Source organism: Heteronotia binoei, chromosome 2 (genome assembly GCF_032191835.1).
Source record: "Heteronotia binoei isolate CCM8104 ecotype False Entrance Well chromosome 2, APGP_CSIRO_Hbin_v1, whole genome shotgun sequence".
NCBI classification, from domain to species: domain Eukaryota; kingdom Metazoa; phylum Chordata; class Lepidosauria; order Squamata; family Gekkonidae; genus Heteronotia; species Heteronotia binoei.
In genome coordinates, this window is record NC_083224.1 from 199394628 (window position 1) to 199411946 (window position 17319).

A 17319-nucleotide genomic window follows, 5' to 3' on the forward strand; every position below is an offset into this window, starting at 1 on the left:
AAACCAGGTGCCTTCAGGAGGTCCACCAGTGGGGCCAGGACACTAGAAGCCCTCCCACTGTTGCTCCCCCCAAGCACCAAGAATACAGAGCAACACTTGCCTCAGACAGAAAGTTCCATCAATAGCCATTGATGGTTCCTCTGCTCCATGTCAAGCATCGGTATTTCGAATAAACAAGCAGTTGTTTGATACAAAGACTCATTTTATTGATAATCCGTTGTTGACTCAAGGTATGATATCTTGAGAGTGAGACAGTGTGTCACACAGCATAGTGTTTAAGGGCTACTTCAAAGGCAATAGAAGAGATAGCTTCAAGTCATAACATACCATTGTGAATTACTACAGATATTCAAAATATTACCTGTTGCTATTATGCCGTTATAGCTTCCCATACATTCCTGCGTCTCTTCGGGGGAGGCGCCTCCTTTCTTTCTATCATCAAAGTTACTTGCATTCCTAAAGCAGGGCGGGGGGAGGGGGAGCCAGCTTTGAAATGCAATTATGGGAAAGAGGAGCTTCCAAAACAGAGTGAGTGGAATTGGATGCCAATAAATGTATTGATCTAACACACAGAAATACCGTGCTTGACACTCCATATGTTTATCCAATCCCCCACCCTGAAGCTGTCTATGCTTGTAGCCCCCACCACCTCCTGTGGCAGTGAATGCCACATGTTAATCACCCTTTGGGTGAAGAAGGACTTCCTTTTATCTGTTCTAACCTGACTGCTCAGCAATTTCATTGAGTGCCCACGAGTTCTCGTATTGTGAGAAAGGGAGAAAAGTACTTCTTTCTCTACCTTCTCTATTCCATGCATAATCTTGTAAACCTCTATCATGTCACCCGCAGTCGACGTTTCTCCAAGCTAAAGAGCCTCAAGTGTTTTAACCTTTCTTCATCAGGAAAGTGTTCCACCCCTTTAAGCATTCTAGTTGCTCTTTTCTACACTTTTTCCAATGCTATAATATCTTTTTTGAGGTGCGGTCACCAGAATTGTACACAGTACTCCAAATGAGGCCACATCATCGATTTATGCAGAGTAATCATATTGCACTAACCTGGGGTTCCCAGCGTGGTATTCACTGACACCTCTCCTGGCCATCCATCAGGTGTTTATAAAGTGGGTGGGGCCAGGGGGGCAGGTTCCTGCCCAGCTAGGCTTCTGATTGGCTGTGCAGTTTAAAAATCACATTGTTTTGGTAGCAACTGCCACCATTATTGGCTTGTTTCACTCTCTTCAGAGTCAGTTTGTTGTAGTGATTTAGTGTGCAAATTCTTATCTGGGAGAACCAGGTTTGATTCCCCACTCTTCCGCATGGAACTGCTGGGTCAGTCACAAGGGGTGGTTTCACACAGGAGATTTGCCCCGACCCAGCTCTGCCTCCCATTTGGATTAAAAGTGCACGATCACATGAGCACATCTGCCCTCATATGGACATATGAAGCTGCCTTATACTGAATCAGACCCTGGGTCCATCAAAGTCAGTATTGTCTTCTCAGACTGGCAGCGGCTCTCCAGGGTCTCAAGCTGAGGTTTTTCACACCTATTTGCCTCGACCTTTTTTGGAGATGCCAGGGATTGAACCTGGGACCTTCTGCTTCCCAAGCAGATACTCTGCCACTGAGCCACCGTCCCTCCAAGCTGCACCTGTTCTCACCCCGTCTCCAGATGCCTCCTGTCCGCATCAAAAAGCTACCTGGATTTTCCTGGTAGCATCCCCCTGAATCGGACATAGGTTGCATAATCGGCTGCTGTCTGAATGCCCTGGGGCAACTCAGAAGTGGAAGAGCTGTGTGAACGTGCCAAGCAGCTTCCAGCAAGGTCGGGGGGGGGGGTCGCCGTAACCCTTCCCTGAGGTGCACTTGTGCGCTTCTGTGATGGAGCGCACACACAAGAGCCTTTTTTTCAAAAAGACAACCTTTTCTGCAGGGGTCCATGGTTGAACCAGGCTAGCAGTGTGAATGGGGAACCACTGACTGCTGCCGGGATCCTGCCGTTTCAGTAGCGGCTGTCAGATAGCCCAGAAACGGTTCAAACTGAAGTGGATTTTTTTCGCAACGAGATAGAATCGTATCAATTTCACCATGTGAAACTAGCCAAGTTCTCTCAGAGCTGTTCTCGGAGAGTTCTCATAGCCCCACCACCTACCTCACAGGATGTCTGTTGGGGAAAGAGTTTGAACATAAGAACATAAGAGAAGCCATGTTGGATCAGGACAACGGCCCCTCCAGTCCAACACTCTGTGTCACATAAGAACATAAGAGAAGCCATGTTGGATCAGGCCAACGGCCCATCCAGTCCAACACTCTGTGTCACATAAGAACATAAGAGAAGCCATGTTGGATCAGGCCAACGGCCCATCCAGTCCAACACTCTGTGTCACATAAGAACATAAGAGAAGCCATGTTGGATCAGGACAACGGCCCCTCCAGTCCAACACTCTGTGTCACATAAGAACATAAGAGAAGCCATGTTGGATCAGGCCAACGGCCCATCCAGTCCAACACTCTGTGTCACATAAGAACATAAGAGAAGCCATGTTGGATCAGGACAACGGCCCCTCCAGTCCAACACTCTGTGTCACATAAGAACATAAGAGAAGCCATGTTGGATCAGGCCAACGGCCCATCCAGTCCAACACTCTGTGTCGCATAAGAACATAAGAGAAGCCCTGTTGGATCAGGCCAATGGCCCATCCAGTCCAACACTCTGTGTCGCATAAGAACATAAGAGAAGCCCTGTTGGATCAGGCCAGTGGCCCCTCCAGTCCAACACTCTGTGTCACATAAGAACATAAGAGAAGCCATGTTGGATCAGGCCAATGGCCCATCCAGTCCAACACTCTGTGTCACATAAGAACATAAGAGAAGCCCTGTTGGATCAGGCCAACGGCCCATCCAATCCAACACTCTGTGTCACATAAGAACATAAGAGAAGCCATGTTAGATCAGGCCAATGGCCCATCCAGTCCAACACTCTGTGTCACATAAGAACATAAGAGAAGCCCTGTTGGATCAGGCCATTGGCCCCTCCAGTCCAACACTCTGTGTCACACAGTGGCAAAAAATTTTATATATACACACACACTGTGGCTAATAGCCACTGATGGACCTGTGCTCCATATTTTTATCTAAACCCCTCTTGAAGGTGGCTATACTTGTGGCCGCCGCCACCTCCTGTGGCAGTGAATTCCACATGTTAATCACCCTTGGGGTGAAGAAGTACTTCCTTTTATCTGTTTTAACCTGTCTGCTCAGCAATTTCATCGAATGCCCACGAGTTCTTGTATTGTGAGAAAGGGAGAAAAGTACCTCTTTCTCTACTTTCTCCATCCCATGCATTATCTTGTAAACCTATACTTGTGGCTGCCACCACCTCCTGTGGCAGTGAATTCCACATGTTAATCACCCTTTGGGTGAAGAAGTACTTGTAAGCGCCTCTGAGGCTCCAAGTGAAGGGCAGGGTATAAATCCAATCTGCTCTTCCTCCTCCTTTTCTTACACCTCTTTCCCAGTGTGTTTTTTTTAAATTACTCCTTTTAAATTACTCCAACAACGTTTTATTCAAGGTTAGAGCTTTCATGGGTCAGACAATGAAATGGAATTAGAAATAGCAGTCGTACGTTTGTAGGGTTGATGGGATTCCATTCCATGCAGCTTAAAGTGGTGCTCACGTGGGAGAGACGCCATTGTTGACTTCCTTCTGTTCCAGCGCTCGCTTTTCCTGCCTACCTCTTGGGGATTGACCAGTCCCGCCTCGAGGAGAAGTTGACGAGCAGGAAGATGGACAGCAAATGGGGAGGCCGGTCAGAATCCATCAATGTGACTCTCAACGTTGAGCAAGCTTCCTATACTCGTGATGCTCTCGCCAAGGGCCTCTACTCTCGTGTCTTTGACTTCCTTGTGGAGGTAATTCTTCCGTTGAATTCTAGAACATCTTTAGGGGTGCGTGGGAATTTTGAGGAAAGAATCAAAGAGCATAATGCTCATATCAGTTTTTCTTCAGAAGACAATTTTAGAAGACCCCTGGATTCTTCTGAGTATTCAACAAGTTGGCCATCCGCAGGCCTTGAATTCAGCAGGAGCTCACGGGAGCACAGCTCCTGAACTTTTCTGAGGGTTCCCCCTCCTCCTCCCCACCTACCTTGTCCATTGAATAGGACAGGGGTAGGGAACAGTGGCTCTCCAGATGTTTTTTGGCCTACAACTCTCATTAGCCCCAGCCATTGGCCATGCTGGCTGGGGCTGATGGGAGTTGTAGGCAAAAAACATCTGGAGAGCCACTGTTCCTTACCCCTTGAATAGGTGGTGCAGCTGCATAACAATCCCTGGATGAGGAGAGCGGGCAGCCAGCCAGCCACCAGGGGCTTTGCCACACCCCCAGCAGCCCTCATGAACTCCTGGAGAAGCCCACACCACCCTTTCTCCGCTTCTTATGTGATTTTGGGTGGTGGGTGGATTGCTGGCCTTTTGACTGGGGGTGGGGGCGGCCCAGGAGAGCCCCAGGCGAGCGAGGCCTGATTGGGCTGGCTGGATCTCTAGCCAGCTCAGGCAGGCCTCGCTTGCCTGGGGCTCTCCTTTCTTGTGTCAGGTTGCTTTTGGCTGGTGGGTGGGGCAGCATATGCTAATAAGTTATGCCAATGAGCTCCACCACCTATTTTTGTACAAAATGACCCCTGGTCATCCATCTTTCACCTCCAAACAACTCTATTTTTTTTTTTGAACGAATTCTTACAGGGGAGTGGTATAAGACTCTTTTAAGTGCATTGGACAATATGATTTACCAATTTCAACTCTGTTGTTCTTTGAATGCCAACTCTAAGAAGGACATGGGATTCTTTTGAGCCAGGACGATAGCTGATTTATTGTTTTCGGTTCTGTGGGGGGTTTCCCCCCCCCCCTTCAGTGTTAACTGTGTGGCCTCACAGTACCTGAAGATAACCTTCCTTGAGTGCTTCTTTTCTATCTATCTAGCACTGTTCAGGGCTGGCCCGTCCACTAGGCACACTAGGCATTTGCCTAGGGCACTGGCAGGACAGGGGCGCCAAATCCGGCCTCCCCCCGCCCCTCCCCCTAGGCAAATCCCTATTTGTCTCCTCCTCCTTCCCTTGTCCCTTCATCAAATTTTTAATGCCCGGGAAGAGCAGTGAAGTGCCGCACTCCCAGGCTCTCTAAAAACTGATCGGCGGGTAACACCGTGCCAGGGGCTGGGGGCTCCCATGCTGCCCCTCGGGCACGCTCAAGATCAGTGCCAGGACAGCAGCGGCAAGCCAGCCGCCGAAAGAGCGGCTGCACCGCATTCTCCTCCCCACCCCCTTCCTGGATTGCGTGGGGAGGAAGTAGGGCAGAGGCTGTGGCGCAGTTGCTCGTTCAGTGGCTGGCTCGCCGCTGCTGTCATGGCGCTGCTCTTCTTGAGTGCACCCAAGGGGCAACATAGGAGTCACCAGCCCCCAGTGTGGTTTTACTCGCCAGTCAGCTGATTGACAGGGGAGGTCGACCTTTAGAGAGCTCAGGAGCGCAGCATTAAAATTGTGACAAAGTGACGAGGGTGGGTGGGAGGGAGCAAATGGGGGTGGGGTGCAGCGCTGCATGTGCTGCGGGGTGGGGGGAGGCAGCGGGGTAGCAAGGCTGCCTGGGGTGCTATGCGCCCTAGTGCCGGCCCTGCCTTAAGCAGAAATCAATTGCTTAAGGTAGAATTGCTTAATACAAGAGCTCGGGTAACATGGCCACTATCGGATACAAACAATCTTGTCACCCTTTTGGTGGCAAAACTGATAGGCACAATCGGGGTGGAATTCTAGCAGGAGCTCCTTTGCACGTTAGGCCCCACCCCCTGATGTAGCCAATCCTCCAAAAGCTTACCAAAAAGAGCCTTTTAAGCTGTTAGAGGACTGGCTACATCGGGGTGGGTGGGTGTGGCCTAATATGCAAAAGAGCTCCTGCTAGAATTCCATCCCTGGGTGCAATAATTAAAAACCAGGGATTCCTCTTCTCAACACTCGGATCTTCTCCACCCGCAGTCCATCAACAAGGCCATGCGGAAGCCGTTCGAAGAGTACAGTGTGGGCGTGCTGGACATTTACGGGTTTGAAATATTTCAGGTAGGTTCCTCCTTTTCCACAGACAGACAATGGGACTAGTAGCCCAGAAAATTGTGTTAAACTAGTCAATTTGCTCAGAATTTAAGTCACTGGAGCATACTAACACCAATAAAGGAATAAATAAACTGAGAAAACATTGGCTCTGCTCCAGTTTACAGAAATAGATAGAATCCTGCTGGGCCCTGGCTGTTTTTACCACAAACTCAGTCTCACTGTGCTCTGCTGAACTGGAAAGGTCGAAGCTAAAAATCAATATTATAAGAATATCTGAAGGAGACCTCTTGGGTAGGACCACAGGATCCATCCAGCCCCGAATCCCACAACCTACGCTTGTCAACCAAATGCCCCAGAAGGCCCTTGTAGCCAGCTTCAAGAAGGAATTGGCTAAACATCTGGAGCAGAGGTCCATCATTGGCTATGAGCCACAGGGTATTGCTGGAATTCTCTGTCTGGGGCAGTGATGCTCTGCATTCTTGTGCTTGGGGGATAGAGCCACAGTGGGAGGGCTTCTAGTGTCCTGGCCCCACTGGTGGACCTCCTGATGGCACCTGGGTTTTTTGGCCATTTGTGACACAGAATGTTGGACTGGATGGGCCATTGGTCTGATCTAACATGGCTTCTCTTATGTCTGGGGCAGTGATGCTCTGTATTCTTGATGCTTGGGGGATGGAGCCACAGTGGGAGGGCTTCTAGTGTCCTGGCCCCACTGATGGACCTCCTGATGGCACCTGGGTTTTTTGGTCACTGTGTGACAGAGAGTGTTAGACTGGATGGGCCATTGGCCTGATCCAGCATGGCTTCTCTTAAGGCACAGAGGCGGTAGCCAGGATTTTGAAATTTGGGGAGGGGCATGTAGAAAAAGTCGGGGGGGGGGGCTTAGTGGCTCCCCTCCCCTGGCTGCCACTGCTGTGACTCAGGGCACCTAACTCAGGGTGTCTGATTGGCAGGGTCCTGAAATGCTGTGGGAGGGGGCAGCAGCTGCTCCTGATTACCCCTCCCATGTGGGGGGATGGAGGGCTCTGCCAATGGCTGTGGCAGTGTCAGGGAAAGGGAAGGTCTGGGGCACCTGACATGAAGTCAGGGGGCAGGACCCCCATGGCCCCGCCTGCAGCTATAGGTCTGGCCATACACCTCTTGTTGCTCTTACCAGATGGTACTCACATGTACAGGACCCAGGGGTGGAATACTAGCAGCAGCTCCTTTGCATATTAGGCCACACACCCCTGATGTAGCCATTCCTCCAAGAGCTTACAAAAAAGAGCCCTGTAAGCTCTTGGTGGATTGGCTGCATCAGGGCTGTGTGGCCTAATATGCAAAGGGAGCTCCTGCTAGAGTTCTACAACCTGACAGGACCTCTAAACATGGTGTTATTATGGCTTATTACCTCATCCCCAATAAAGTTATCAAGTGGCAGTGAATTCCAATATTTAATCATGTGGTGTGCAAAGGCTTTCCTTTTGTCGGCCTCTGGTCAGCTATCAGCTGCTTCAGGTACCCTGAATTCTAACATTTTGGAAAGGGGGGGGGATCCCTTCCTTTGTAATCTTCTACCACAAGTTTTTATTGGCAACAGGGGTGGAATTCTAGCGGGAGCTCCTTTGCATATTAGGCCCCACTCGCTGATGTAGCCAATCCTCCAGGAGCTTACAAAAAATAGCCTTGTAAGTTCTTTGAGGATTGGCTACATCAGGGGTGTGTGGCCTAATATGCAAAGGAGCTCCTGCTAGAATTCCACCCCTGAAGGGCAACTTTGCCAAGAATCTCCCGTTTCACGTCTCCCTCTTTTCCCTCTCCCTTTCAGAGAAACGGCTTTGAACAATTCTGCATTAACTTTGTGAATGAAAAACTTCAACAGATTTTTATTGAGCTGACTCTCAAAGCGGAGCAGGTGAGCATCGACAGCATGCAGCACGGATACTGAATGTTTATGTAGAAGGGAGAAGGAATTGTGTTGCGAAGGAATGGGCTCACAAACCCCATTTCATTGGGGTCCAGGAGGTCAAAAATACAATATGGCGAACTGAAGTATTTGCTTGGCAATGTTTCCCCTTTCCTTTACTCCTGGGGTGGGTACACAGCTCTGTATAGTAAACCGCCGGCAGGCAAATTTGCACATCTACCACTCTGCATCTGTGTTGCCAGTTAAAGGCTCTATCTAGTAGCCGCATCTCCTGCTTCACTTTTACAAGCTGAAGAAAAACAACAAACTCACTCCGTGTACAAAATAATTCTCTGTGTGATCCACAAAATACAATTTCTTTGTCTTAAATAACAATTCAATCGTACGGAAAAAAGACCGTCCAATGCACAACACGACTACTGCCCACAAAACAAATTGACGTTTAAACTGTAGTCCAACGATAAAAAGAACCGGTCCAATTTCGTTTCGGATATGAACTATCCTTCTCCAGGGGACCGTCTTTCAAATTATTTCGGTTCAGTAGAGTTGAAGTGCCATATTTCATTTCTTGGCTTTCCAAATTTCTATTTCATTTTAATTCATTTTTATGCCGCTTAAAGAAGCTAACACGAAAACATGGATTGCTGGCTGCACATACCGGTATTTAAAACATTGGATTTATTCAGGCATTAATTATTTTGACTCAGGACTTTCCCAAATAACTGGCATTGATTTGCTGAAGAAGAAGGAACTGGCCTCCGGGTGAATATCTTCCTTGTATATCTTAAAAGACTGATTGGGCGTTTTCGCACTCACCTGAATCAGCAGCGACGCCCCTCTTCACCGCGCAGGATCTGTGCGGATTTCGCACTAATTGCCGTGGAGCACCCGGAAGAGCCGGAAAGTCCCGGCGCTTTGCGGCGCAAATGGAAACTGGTTTTTGGCGGTTTCCGTTTGCGCCGCAAAAGCGCTGGGACTTTCCGGCTCTTCCGGGTGCTCCGCGGCAATTAGTGCGAAATCCGCGCAGATCCTGCGCGGTGAAGAGGGGGTCGCTGCTGATTAAGGTGAGTGCGAAAACGCCCATTGACTTCACTTTCTTGGAACAAATATATATATATATATATATATATATATATATATATATATAGTGTTTGTATATTTTGGAAGTATTGGTCTAATTGTTTATTTGGAGGCTTTTCATGGTAGCTTTATGCTTTGGATTTCCCTGCCCTCACCTGGGGATTGTACAACCAAAATAGAAGATCCGGGCAAAAAAGGCAAAGGAAACCAAAGCAAACAGCTACCGTGATGTCAGCCTCCAAACAATCAAGCAGTAATCCAAATTGTATCAAAAAGAGCATATATTTATTGCAAAAACATGAAGTCAATCAAACGTCCAAGGGGTATAAGGAACGTGTCCCCAGCAGCCAGTTCCTACTTCTTAAACAATTGAATGTTAGTGATTTAGAGGAATCTTGGGTCAACGTGTTAATGATTCGTTTAAGTCCAATATCTTGAATATATGCAGACAGCAATCCATAAGGCGACAAGACTGTACCTGTGCCCCTGTTTCACAATAAGCTTCTTCAAGCTTTTCACAGACTATTTTCACATTTTAAAAAGTTTTATTAGTTTCAGAAAAGATAGGTGTAGGGAATAGAGGGTATAGAGAGCACAATACATACCGGTAGATAGCACTATACATTTTAACCTTATTCTGCATACCAATACTTTAAAAAAAAAAAATACAAGCCTACATCTGCAATACTTTCTTTACATAAATTGTCCCATATTATTATCTCTAAGCTAAGCATCATCAGCATTTTAAAATTTTATATTATAAATCTTTTGACTGAGTTTTTTGTAAAGGCAATTTTGTAATATAAAATACAAGTAAAAAGGGAGAAATAAGGTAAGAACGCCAAACTTTCACAACAGTAGATAACACTTCTATGAAAGTTTGGCATTCTTACCTGGTGTTGAAAATAGTCTGCGAAAAGCTTGAAGAAGCTTATTGTGAAACAGGGGAAGTACAGTCTTGTCGCCTTATGGATTGCTGTCTGCACATATTCAAGATATTGGACTTAAACGAATCATTAACACGTTGACCCAAGATTCCTTTAAATCACTAACATTCAATTGTTGAAGAAGTAGGAACTGGCTGCTGGGAGACACGTTCCTTATACCACTGGGAAGTGTGATTAACTTCATCTTTTTGTAATAAATATATGCTCCTTTTGATACAATTTGGATTACTGCTTGATTGTTTGGAGGCTGGCATCACGGTAGCTGTTTGCTTTGGTTTCCTCTGCCCCCACCTGGGGATTGGCAACCCTAGCGTGGCCTCATATGCAAAGGAGTTCCTGCGACAAAAAAAAAAAACCCTGGTTCCAGGTCACCCTCACATCTTTGTTTTTGCTTTAGGAAGAATATGTGCAGGAAGGCATCAAGTGGACCCCCATTGAGTATTTCAACAACAAGGTTGTGTGTGACCTCATTGAAAACAAGCTGGTAAGGAAAGGCAAACGCTTCCGGCCCAAATCCTCACAACCTGACAGCTGTAACATGAGTGGCTGTGCCAAGACTCGCTGACCTCTCTGGTTTTTTCCTCAGAATCCTCCGGGCATCATGAGCGTTTTGGACGACGTGTGCGCCACGGTGTATGCCAAGGGCGAGGGTGCAGACCAGACGCTTCTGCAGAAGCTCCAGTCAGCTGTGGGAACCCACGAGCATTTCAACGGATCGAGTTCGGGATTCATCATCCACCACTACGCTGGCAAGGTCTCTTGGGGCTCTGTGTGGCATGAGTAGAGTTGCCAAGTCCAATTCAGAAATATCTTTGGGGGTGGGCAGGGGATCCCCCAATTTGGAGGCCCTCTCCCCGCTTCTGGGTCATCAGAAAGCAGGGGGCGGGGGAGGGAAATGTCTTTTAGAGAGCCATTTTGGTGTAGTGGTTAAGTGTGTGGACTCTAATCTGGGAGAACCGGGTTTGATTCCCCACTCCTCCACTTGCAGCTGCTGGAATGGCCTTGGGTCAGCCATAGCCCTGGCAGAGGTTGTCCTTTAAAGGGCAGCTGCTGGGAGAGCCCTCTCAGCCCCACCTGCCTCACAGGGTGTCTGTTGTGGGGGAGAAAGGGAAAGGAGATTGTGAGTCGCTCTGAGACTCTTGAGTGGAGGGCGGGATATAAATCCAATATCTTCTTCTTCTTCTGTTGGCACTCCATTATTCCTTCTGGAGACCGATACCCATAGGGTATAATGGAGAATTGATTGGCAGGTATCTGGGGCTCTGGGGAGGCTGCTTTTTGAGGCAGATGCACCAAATTTGCAGCATAGCATCTGATGCCTCTCCTCAAAACTTCCTCCAAGTTTCAAAAGGATTGGACCAGGGGGTCCAATTCTATGAGCCCAAAAGAAGGTGCCCCTATCCTTCATTACTTCCAATGGAGGGAAGGTATTTAAAAGGTGTGCTGTCCCTTTAAATGTGATAGCCAGAACTCCTTTTGGAGTTCAATTATGTTTGTCACAACCTTGCTTCTGGCTCCACCCCCAAAGTCTCCTGGCACCACCCCCAAAGTCCCCAGATATTTCTTGAATTGGACTTGGGAACCCTAAGATTTAAGTTTACTTGAGAAATATATAGAAACATTTCAATTCCTTTTTATTCTGCTTTAATTAAAAGATCTGTCTCTCTCTTTCCCACACCCCCCCCCCAACCCATATGCCTGTCAGCAACAGAGTTTTTCACACTGCATCCATTTCTAGATCTTGTGTTGGGCCTGTGGTAGGTTGTGCTAGTCTGGTGGGGGGTGAGGGGGTGTTCTCAGGTCCGGATCTAAGGGGGGGGGGGCAGAGGGGGGTGCTTGCCCTGGGCACCAACAGAGGGGGGGCTAGGGTTGCCAAGTCCAATTCAAGAAATATCTGGGGACATTGGGGGTGGAGCCAGGAGACTTTGGGGGTGGAGCCAGGAGACATGGGGGTGGAGCCAGGAGCAAGGGTGTGACAAGCATAATTGAACTCCAAGGGAGTTCTGGCCATCACATTTAAAGGGACAGCACAGCTTTTAGAATGCCTTCCTTCCATAGAAAATAATGAAGGATAGGGGCGCCTTCTTTTGGGGCTCACAGAATTCGACCCCCTGTTCCAATCCTTTTGAAACTCGGGAGGTATTTTGGGGAGAGGCACTAGATGCTATACTGAAAATTTGGCACCTCTACCTCAAAAAACAGCCCCCCCCCCCAGAGCCCCTGATACCCGCGGATCAATTCCCCATCATTTCCTATGGGAATCGTTCATGGAGGTGCATGATGGCTCTGGAGGAGGGGAAGCTGGCTGGCTGGGGGAGGGGGGAAGTCTGTAAAACCGGGGGATCCCCTGCTGGGACCTGGGGATTGGGAAGCCTAGGGGGGGCGCTAAATTGGGTATGGAGTCCATTGTATTCTATGGGACCATAAGATAGAATGGCCCATAAGGGGGCGCCATTTTTTAATATTGCCCCCCCCTCCAAAAACGCTTAAATCTGGGTGTTCTCACAGGCCCTTAGACCTGGGCTACCCAACAGAACACAAATTTACTTGCCAGAACAGTAGAATAAACCTGACCAGTTGTCGGATTCTGCTTCCAGGTGTCCTATGACGTCAGCGGCTTTTGTGAGAGGAATCGGGACGTGCTCTTCACCGACCTGATAGAGCTGATGCAGAGCAGTGACTTGTGAGTGTGTAAAACGCAGAAATTTCTTCCCTCAGAACTTTGGGAGAATAAGCAGTAGAATGGTGGGGAGGCAGGTGCTGCTTACAGGGAGCAGTGTTCCCTCTAAGATGAGTTAGTGCAAGCTAACTGACAGGGGTTTTTTAGCCTCTGACGCACACATTTTTGTCTTAACTCAGGGAAAATGGCCCCAGAGCAAACAAGTTTATGCAGAAGCTCACAACTTTAAAGACAAAAAGCTCACAAAGTAGAATTTTTGCTCACAAGCAGGGTTTTTTTTTTTTTAGCAGGAAGTCGTTTGCATATTAGGCCACACACACACACAATGTAGCCAATCCTCCTGGAGCTTAAAGTAGGCCCTGTACAAAGAGCCCTGTCAGCTCCAGGAAGATTAGCTTCATCTAGGGTGTGTGGCCTAATATGCAAAGGAGTTCCTGCTACAAAAAAAAAAGAGCCCTGCTCCCCAGACTCCACAGCTTAGAGGGAGTGTTGGTGGGGAGGGGATCGGATTTCTGCCATTTATTCTTCGGAATATGGCTGCCTGAAGGTCTGAAAGGAAGTGGGAGAAAACCTGAGCGGTTCATCCAACCGTGCAGGGCTGCCTTTATGACCACATGAAATACTTTGAACCGGGGCTTTTTTTTTGTAGACAAAGCCCAGCAGGACCTCATTTGCATATTAGGCCACACCTCCTGACCAGTGTTCCCTCTAAGCTGAGTTAGCGTGAGCCAGCTCACAGAACTCTGCAGCTTAGAGGGAACACTGCTCCTAACACCAAGCCAGGCAGAACTGCGTTCCTGCTCAAAAGAAAAGAGCTCTGTTCAAAGGTAGTTGACTTCTGAATTCGCGCTGCAGAGGGGCAACAATAAGGGGAAGTTTTGGCCTCTGTGCCCTGTTTTTATGGTCATCTGTGGAACTCATGGACACAGGATGGCCGCTATATTAGATAAATTCACAGAGGAAAAGAAGCTTGTCATTGGGTATTTATTTATCCATGATGATCAAATGGCACCTTCATGTTCAGAGGCAGTGTTGCCTCTAAATACCACTTACAGGGAGAGGACTCTGCCTGCATCCGTGCCCCTGTTGTTGTGCTTCTGGTGGCATCTGATTGGCCACTAGGGGAAACAGGAGGCTGGACTAGATAAGAACATAAGAGAAGCCATGTTGGATCAGGCCAATGGCCCATCCAGTCCAACACTCTGTGTCACATAAGAACATAAGAGAAGCCCTGTTGGATCAGGCCAGTGGCCCATCCAGTCCAACACTCTGTGTAACAGAAGAACATAAGAGAAGCCATGTTGGATCAGGCCAGTGGCCCCTCCAGTCCAACACTCTGTGTCACACAGGGGCCAAAAAACCCAGGTGCCATCAGGAGGTCCATCAATGGGGCCAGGACACTAGAAGCCCTCCCACTGTGCCCGCCCAAGCACCAAGAATACAGAGCATCACTGCCCCAGACAGAAGAACATAAGAGAAGCCATATTGGATCAGTCCAACGGCCCATCCAGTCTGACACTCTGTGTCACACAGGGGCCAAAAAAACCAGGTGCCATCAGGAGGTCCATCAGTGGAGCCAGAACACTAGAAGCCCTCCCACTGTGCCCTCCCCAAGCATCAAGAATACAGAGCATCACGTGCTCCAGACAGAGAGTTCCATCAGTACCTTGTGGCTAATAGCCAATGATGGACCTCTGCTCCAGATGTTTATCCAATCCCGTCTTGAAGCTGGCTATGCTTGTAGCCGCCGCCACCTCCTGTGGCAGTGAATTCTATGCGTTAATCCTCCTTTGGGTGAAGAAGGACTTCCTTTTAGCCGTTCTAACCCAACTGCTCAGCAATTTCATTGAGTACCCACAAGTTCTTGTATTGTGAGAAGGGAAGAAAAGTACTTCATTCTTTACCTTCTCTATCCCATGCATAATCTTGTAAACTTCTATCATGTCACCCATGCCCTAATCTTGATCTTATGTTATCTGGAGCACCTGTATTCTGTTGTGTGTGTTTAAGAACATAAGAGAAGCCATGTTGGAGCAGGCCAATGGCCCATCCAGTCCAACACTCTGTATCACACAGTGGCCAAAATACACACACACACACACACACACACACATTTATATATATATTTACACACAGACACACACTGTGGCTCTGCTCCATATTTTTATCCAATCCCCTCTTGAAGCTGGCTATGCTTGTAGCCGCCACCACCTCCTGTGGCAGTGAATTCCACATGTTAATCACCCTTTGGGTGAAGAAGGACTTCCTTTTATCCGTTTTAACTCAACTGTTCAGCAATTTCATCGAATGCCCACGAGTTCTTGTATTGTGAGAAAGGGAGAAAAGGACTTCTTTCTCTGCTTTCTTCTTCTCATGCATAATCTTGTAAACCTCTCTCATGTCACCCCGCAGTCAACATTTCTCCAAGCTAAAGAGCCCCAAGTGTTTTAACCTTTCTTCATAGGGAAAGTGTTCCAAACCTTTAAAGGTTTGTGGCATCCTTATAGCAATAAACATTTTGTTCTAGTGGCTTCATTCGGGCGCTGTTCCCTGAAAAACTCGATGCCGACAAAAAGGGACGTCCCACCACAGCCGGTTCCAAAATCAAGGTAAGGAAGCTTATGAAGGAATGAAAGGCATCCTTAAAGACCTCCGAGTAATCAGAAGAGCAAAGGAGGAGTAAAGTTGCAACTTTAAGACCAACAACGTTTTATTTAGAATGTAAGCTTTCATGTGCATACATAACTCTTCAGACCAGGGAATGGGGTACAGTGGGCTGAAATACATATAGCTGGCGGGTTAAGAGTGTAAACTGATAAAAAGTTAGGAACAAATGGCAGAATAGAGTAATAAAATTGGAAGACTCTTTGGTCTGGATAGCAATAAAAGGTAATAAAGGAAAAGGAAAGGTCCCCTGTGCAAGCACCAGTCGTTTCTGACTCTGGGGTGACGTTGCTCTCACAACATTTTTACAGCAGACTTTTTACGGGGTGGTTTGCCATTGCCTTCCCCAGTCATCTCCACTTTCCCCCCAGTAAGCTGGGGACTCCTTTTACCGACCTTGGAAGGATGGGAGGCTGAGTCAACCTTGAGCCAGCTACCTGAAAACCCAGCTTCTGCCGGGGATCGAACTCAGGTCGTGAGCAGAGTTTAGGACTGCAGTACTGCAGCTTTAACACTCTGCGCCATGGGTTAATTTTCTGTTGCTGCAAGTCTAAGTAAAACAAAAGGACATATATTTTCTAGTGATGTTCTTGTCCACCTAATTTGAGTATGTCAGTACAAAAAATTGTTCTGATACACTCTTCTAAAAGAGAAATACATTGGAATAATGTGGATGTATAGCTATACTCAGTGGGAGTGGGTTTAGCATATGTAATGAGATTAAAAAAACCCAATATCCCTGTTCAGTCCTGGGGAGGTGTTTGTTCCAAGTTTCATAATAATTTGTAATTCAGCAATTTCTCTCTCAAAAAATATTAGAATATTAGAGTGGAGTAAAGACCACAGCTTGGTAATACCCTTGACATTTTCCTGACCTGCAAGTTGGACACTTAGGGTTGCCAATCCCCAGGTGGGGACAGGGGATCCCCCCGGTTTGGAGACCCCCCCCCCCCCGCTTCAGGGTCTTCAGAAAGCAGGGGAGGGGAGGGAAATGTCTGCTGGGAACTCTGTTATTCCCTATGGAGATTTATTCCCATAGAAAATAATGGAAAATTGATCTGCGGGTATCTGGGGCTCTAGGGGGCTGTTTTTTTGGGTAGAGGCACCAAATTTTCAGTACAGCATCTAGTGCCTCTCCCCAAAACACCCCCCAAGTTTCAAAAAGATTGGACCAGGGGGTCCAATTCTATGAGCCCCAAAAGAAGGTACCCTTATCCTTCATTCTTTCCTATGGAAGGAAGGCATTGAAAAGGTGTGCCGTCCCTTTAAATGTGATGGCCAGAACTCCCTTTGGAGTTCAATTATGCTTGTCACAGCCTTGATCTTGGCTCCACCCCCAAAGTCTCCTGGCTCCACCCCCAAAGTCCCCAGATATTTCTTAAATTGGACTTGGCTACCCTATGGACACTGGGAGAGTTTGTCTAACATCATTTTCACGCTGACTCATGGAGGACCCACGAGGACTATTGGAGCCTCCTTGTTCAGAGGCAGTGTACATTTGCCTACCAGTTGAAATATGAGGGAGGGGCTATGCCTTGCTTGGAGACCTATTGGGGGATCCGATTGGCCACTGTGGGAAACAGGAAGCAGGATTTGGGATCTGACCCAGAAGTAGGGTTGCCAAGTCCAATTCAAGAAATATCTGGGGACTTTGGGGGTGGAGCCAGGAGACTTTGGGGGTGGAGCCAGGAGACATTGGTGGCAGAGCCAGGAGCAAGGGTGTGATAAGCAAAATTGAACTCCAACGGAGTTCTGGCCATCACATTTAAAGGGACAGCACACCTTTTGAAATGCCTTCCTTCCATAGAAAATAATGAAAGATAGGGGCACCTTCTTTTGGGGCTCGTAGAATTGGACCCCCTGGTTCAATCCTTTTGAAACTTGGGGGGTATTTTGGGGAGAGGCACTGAATGCTATGCTGAAAATTTGGTGCCTCTACCTCCAAAA

At 47.8% G+C, this 17319-nt stretch overlaps 1 protein-coding gene across 1 annotated transcript in view; it reads left to right on the forward strand.

The window, feature by feature from the left end:
* The window catches only part of MYO1F (myosin IF), a 111736-nt gene that overhangs the window by 63823 nt on the left and 30594 nt on the right, over window positions 1–17319 (forward strand). The window contains 7 exon segments of the mRNA XM_060232830.1: window positions 3713–3909; window positions 6021–6101; window positions 7903–7989; window positions 10426–10512; window positions 10615–10782; window positions 12626–12711; window positions 15236–15317. Coding sequence (XP_060088813.1) covers window positions 3713–3909; window positions 6021–6101; window positions 7903–7989; window positions 10426–10512; window positions 10615–10782; window positions 12626–12711; window positions 15236–15317 — 788 coding nt within the window.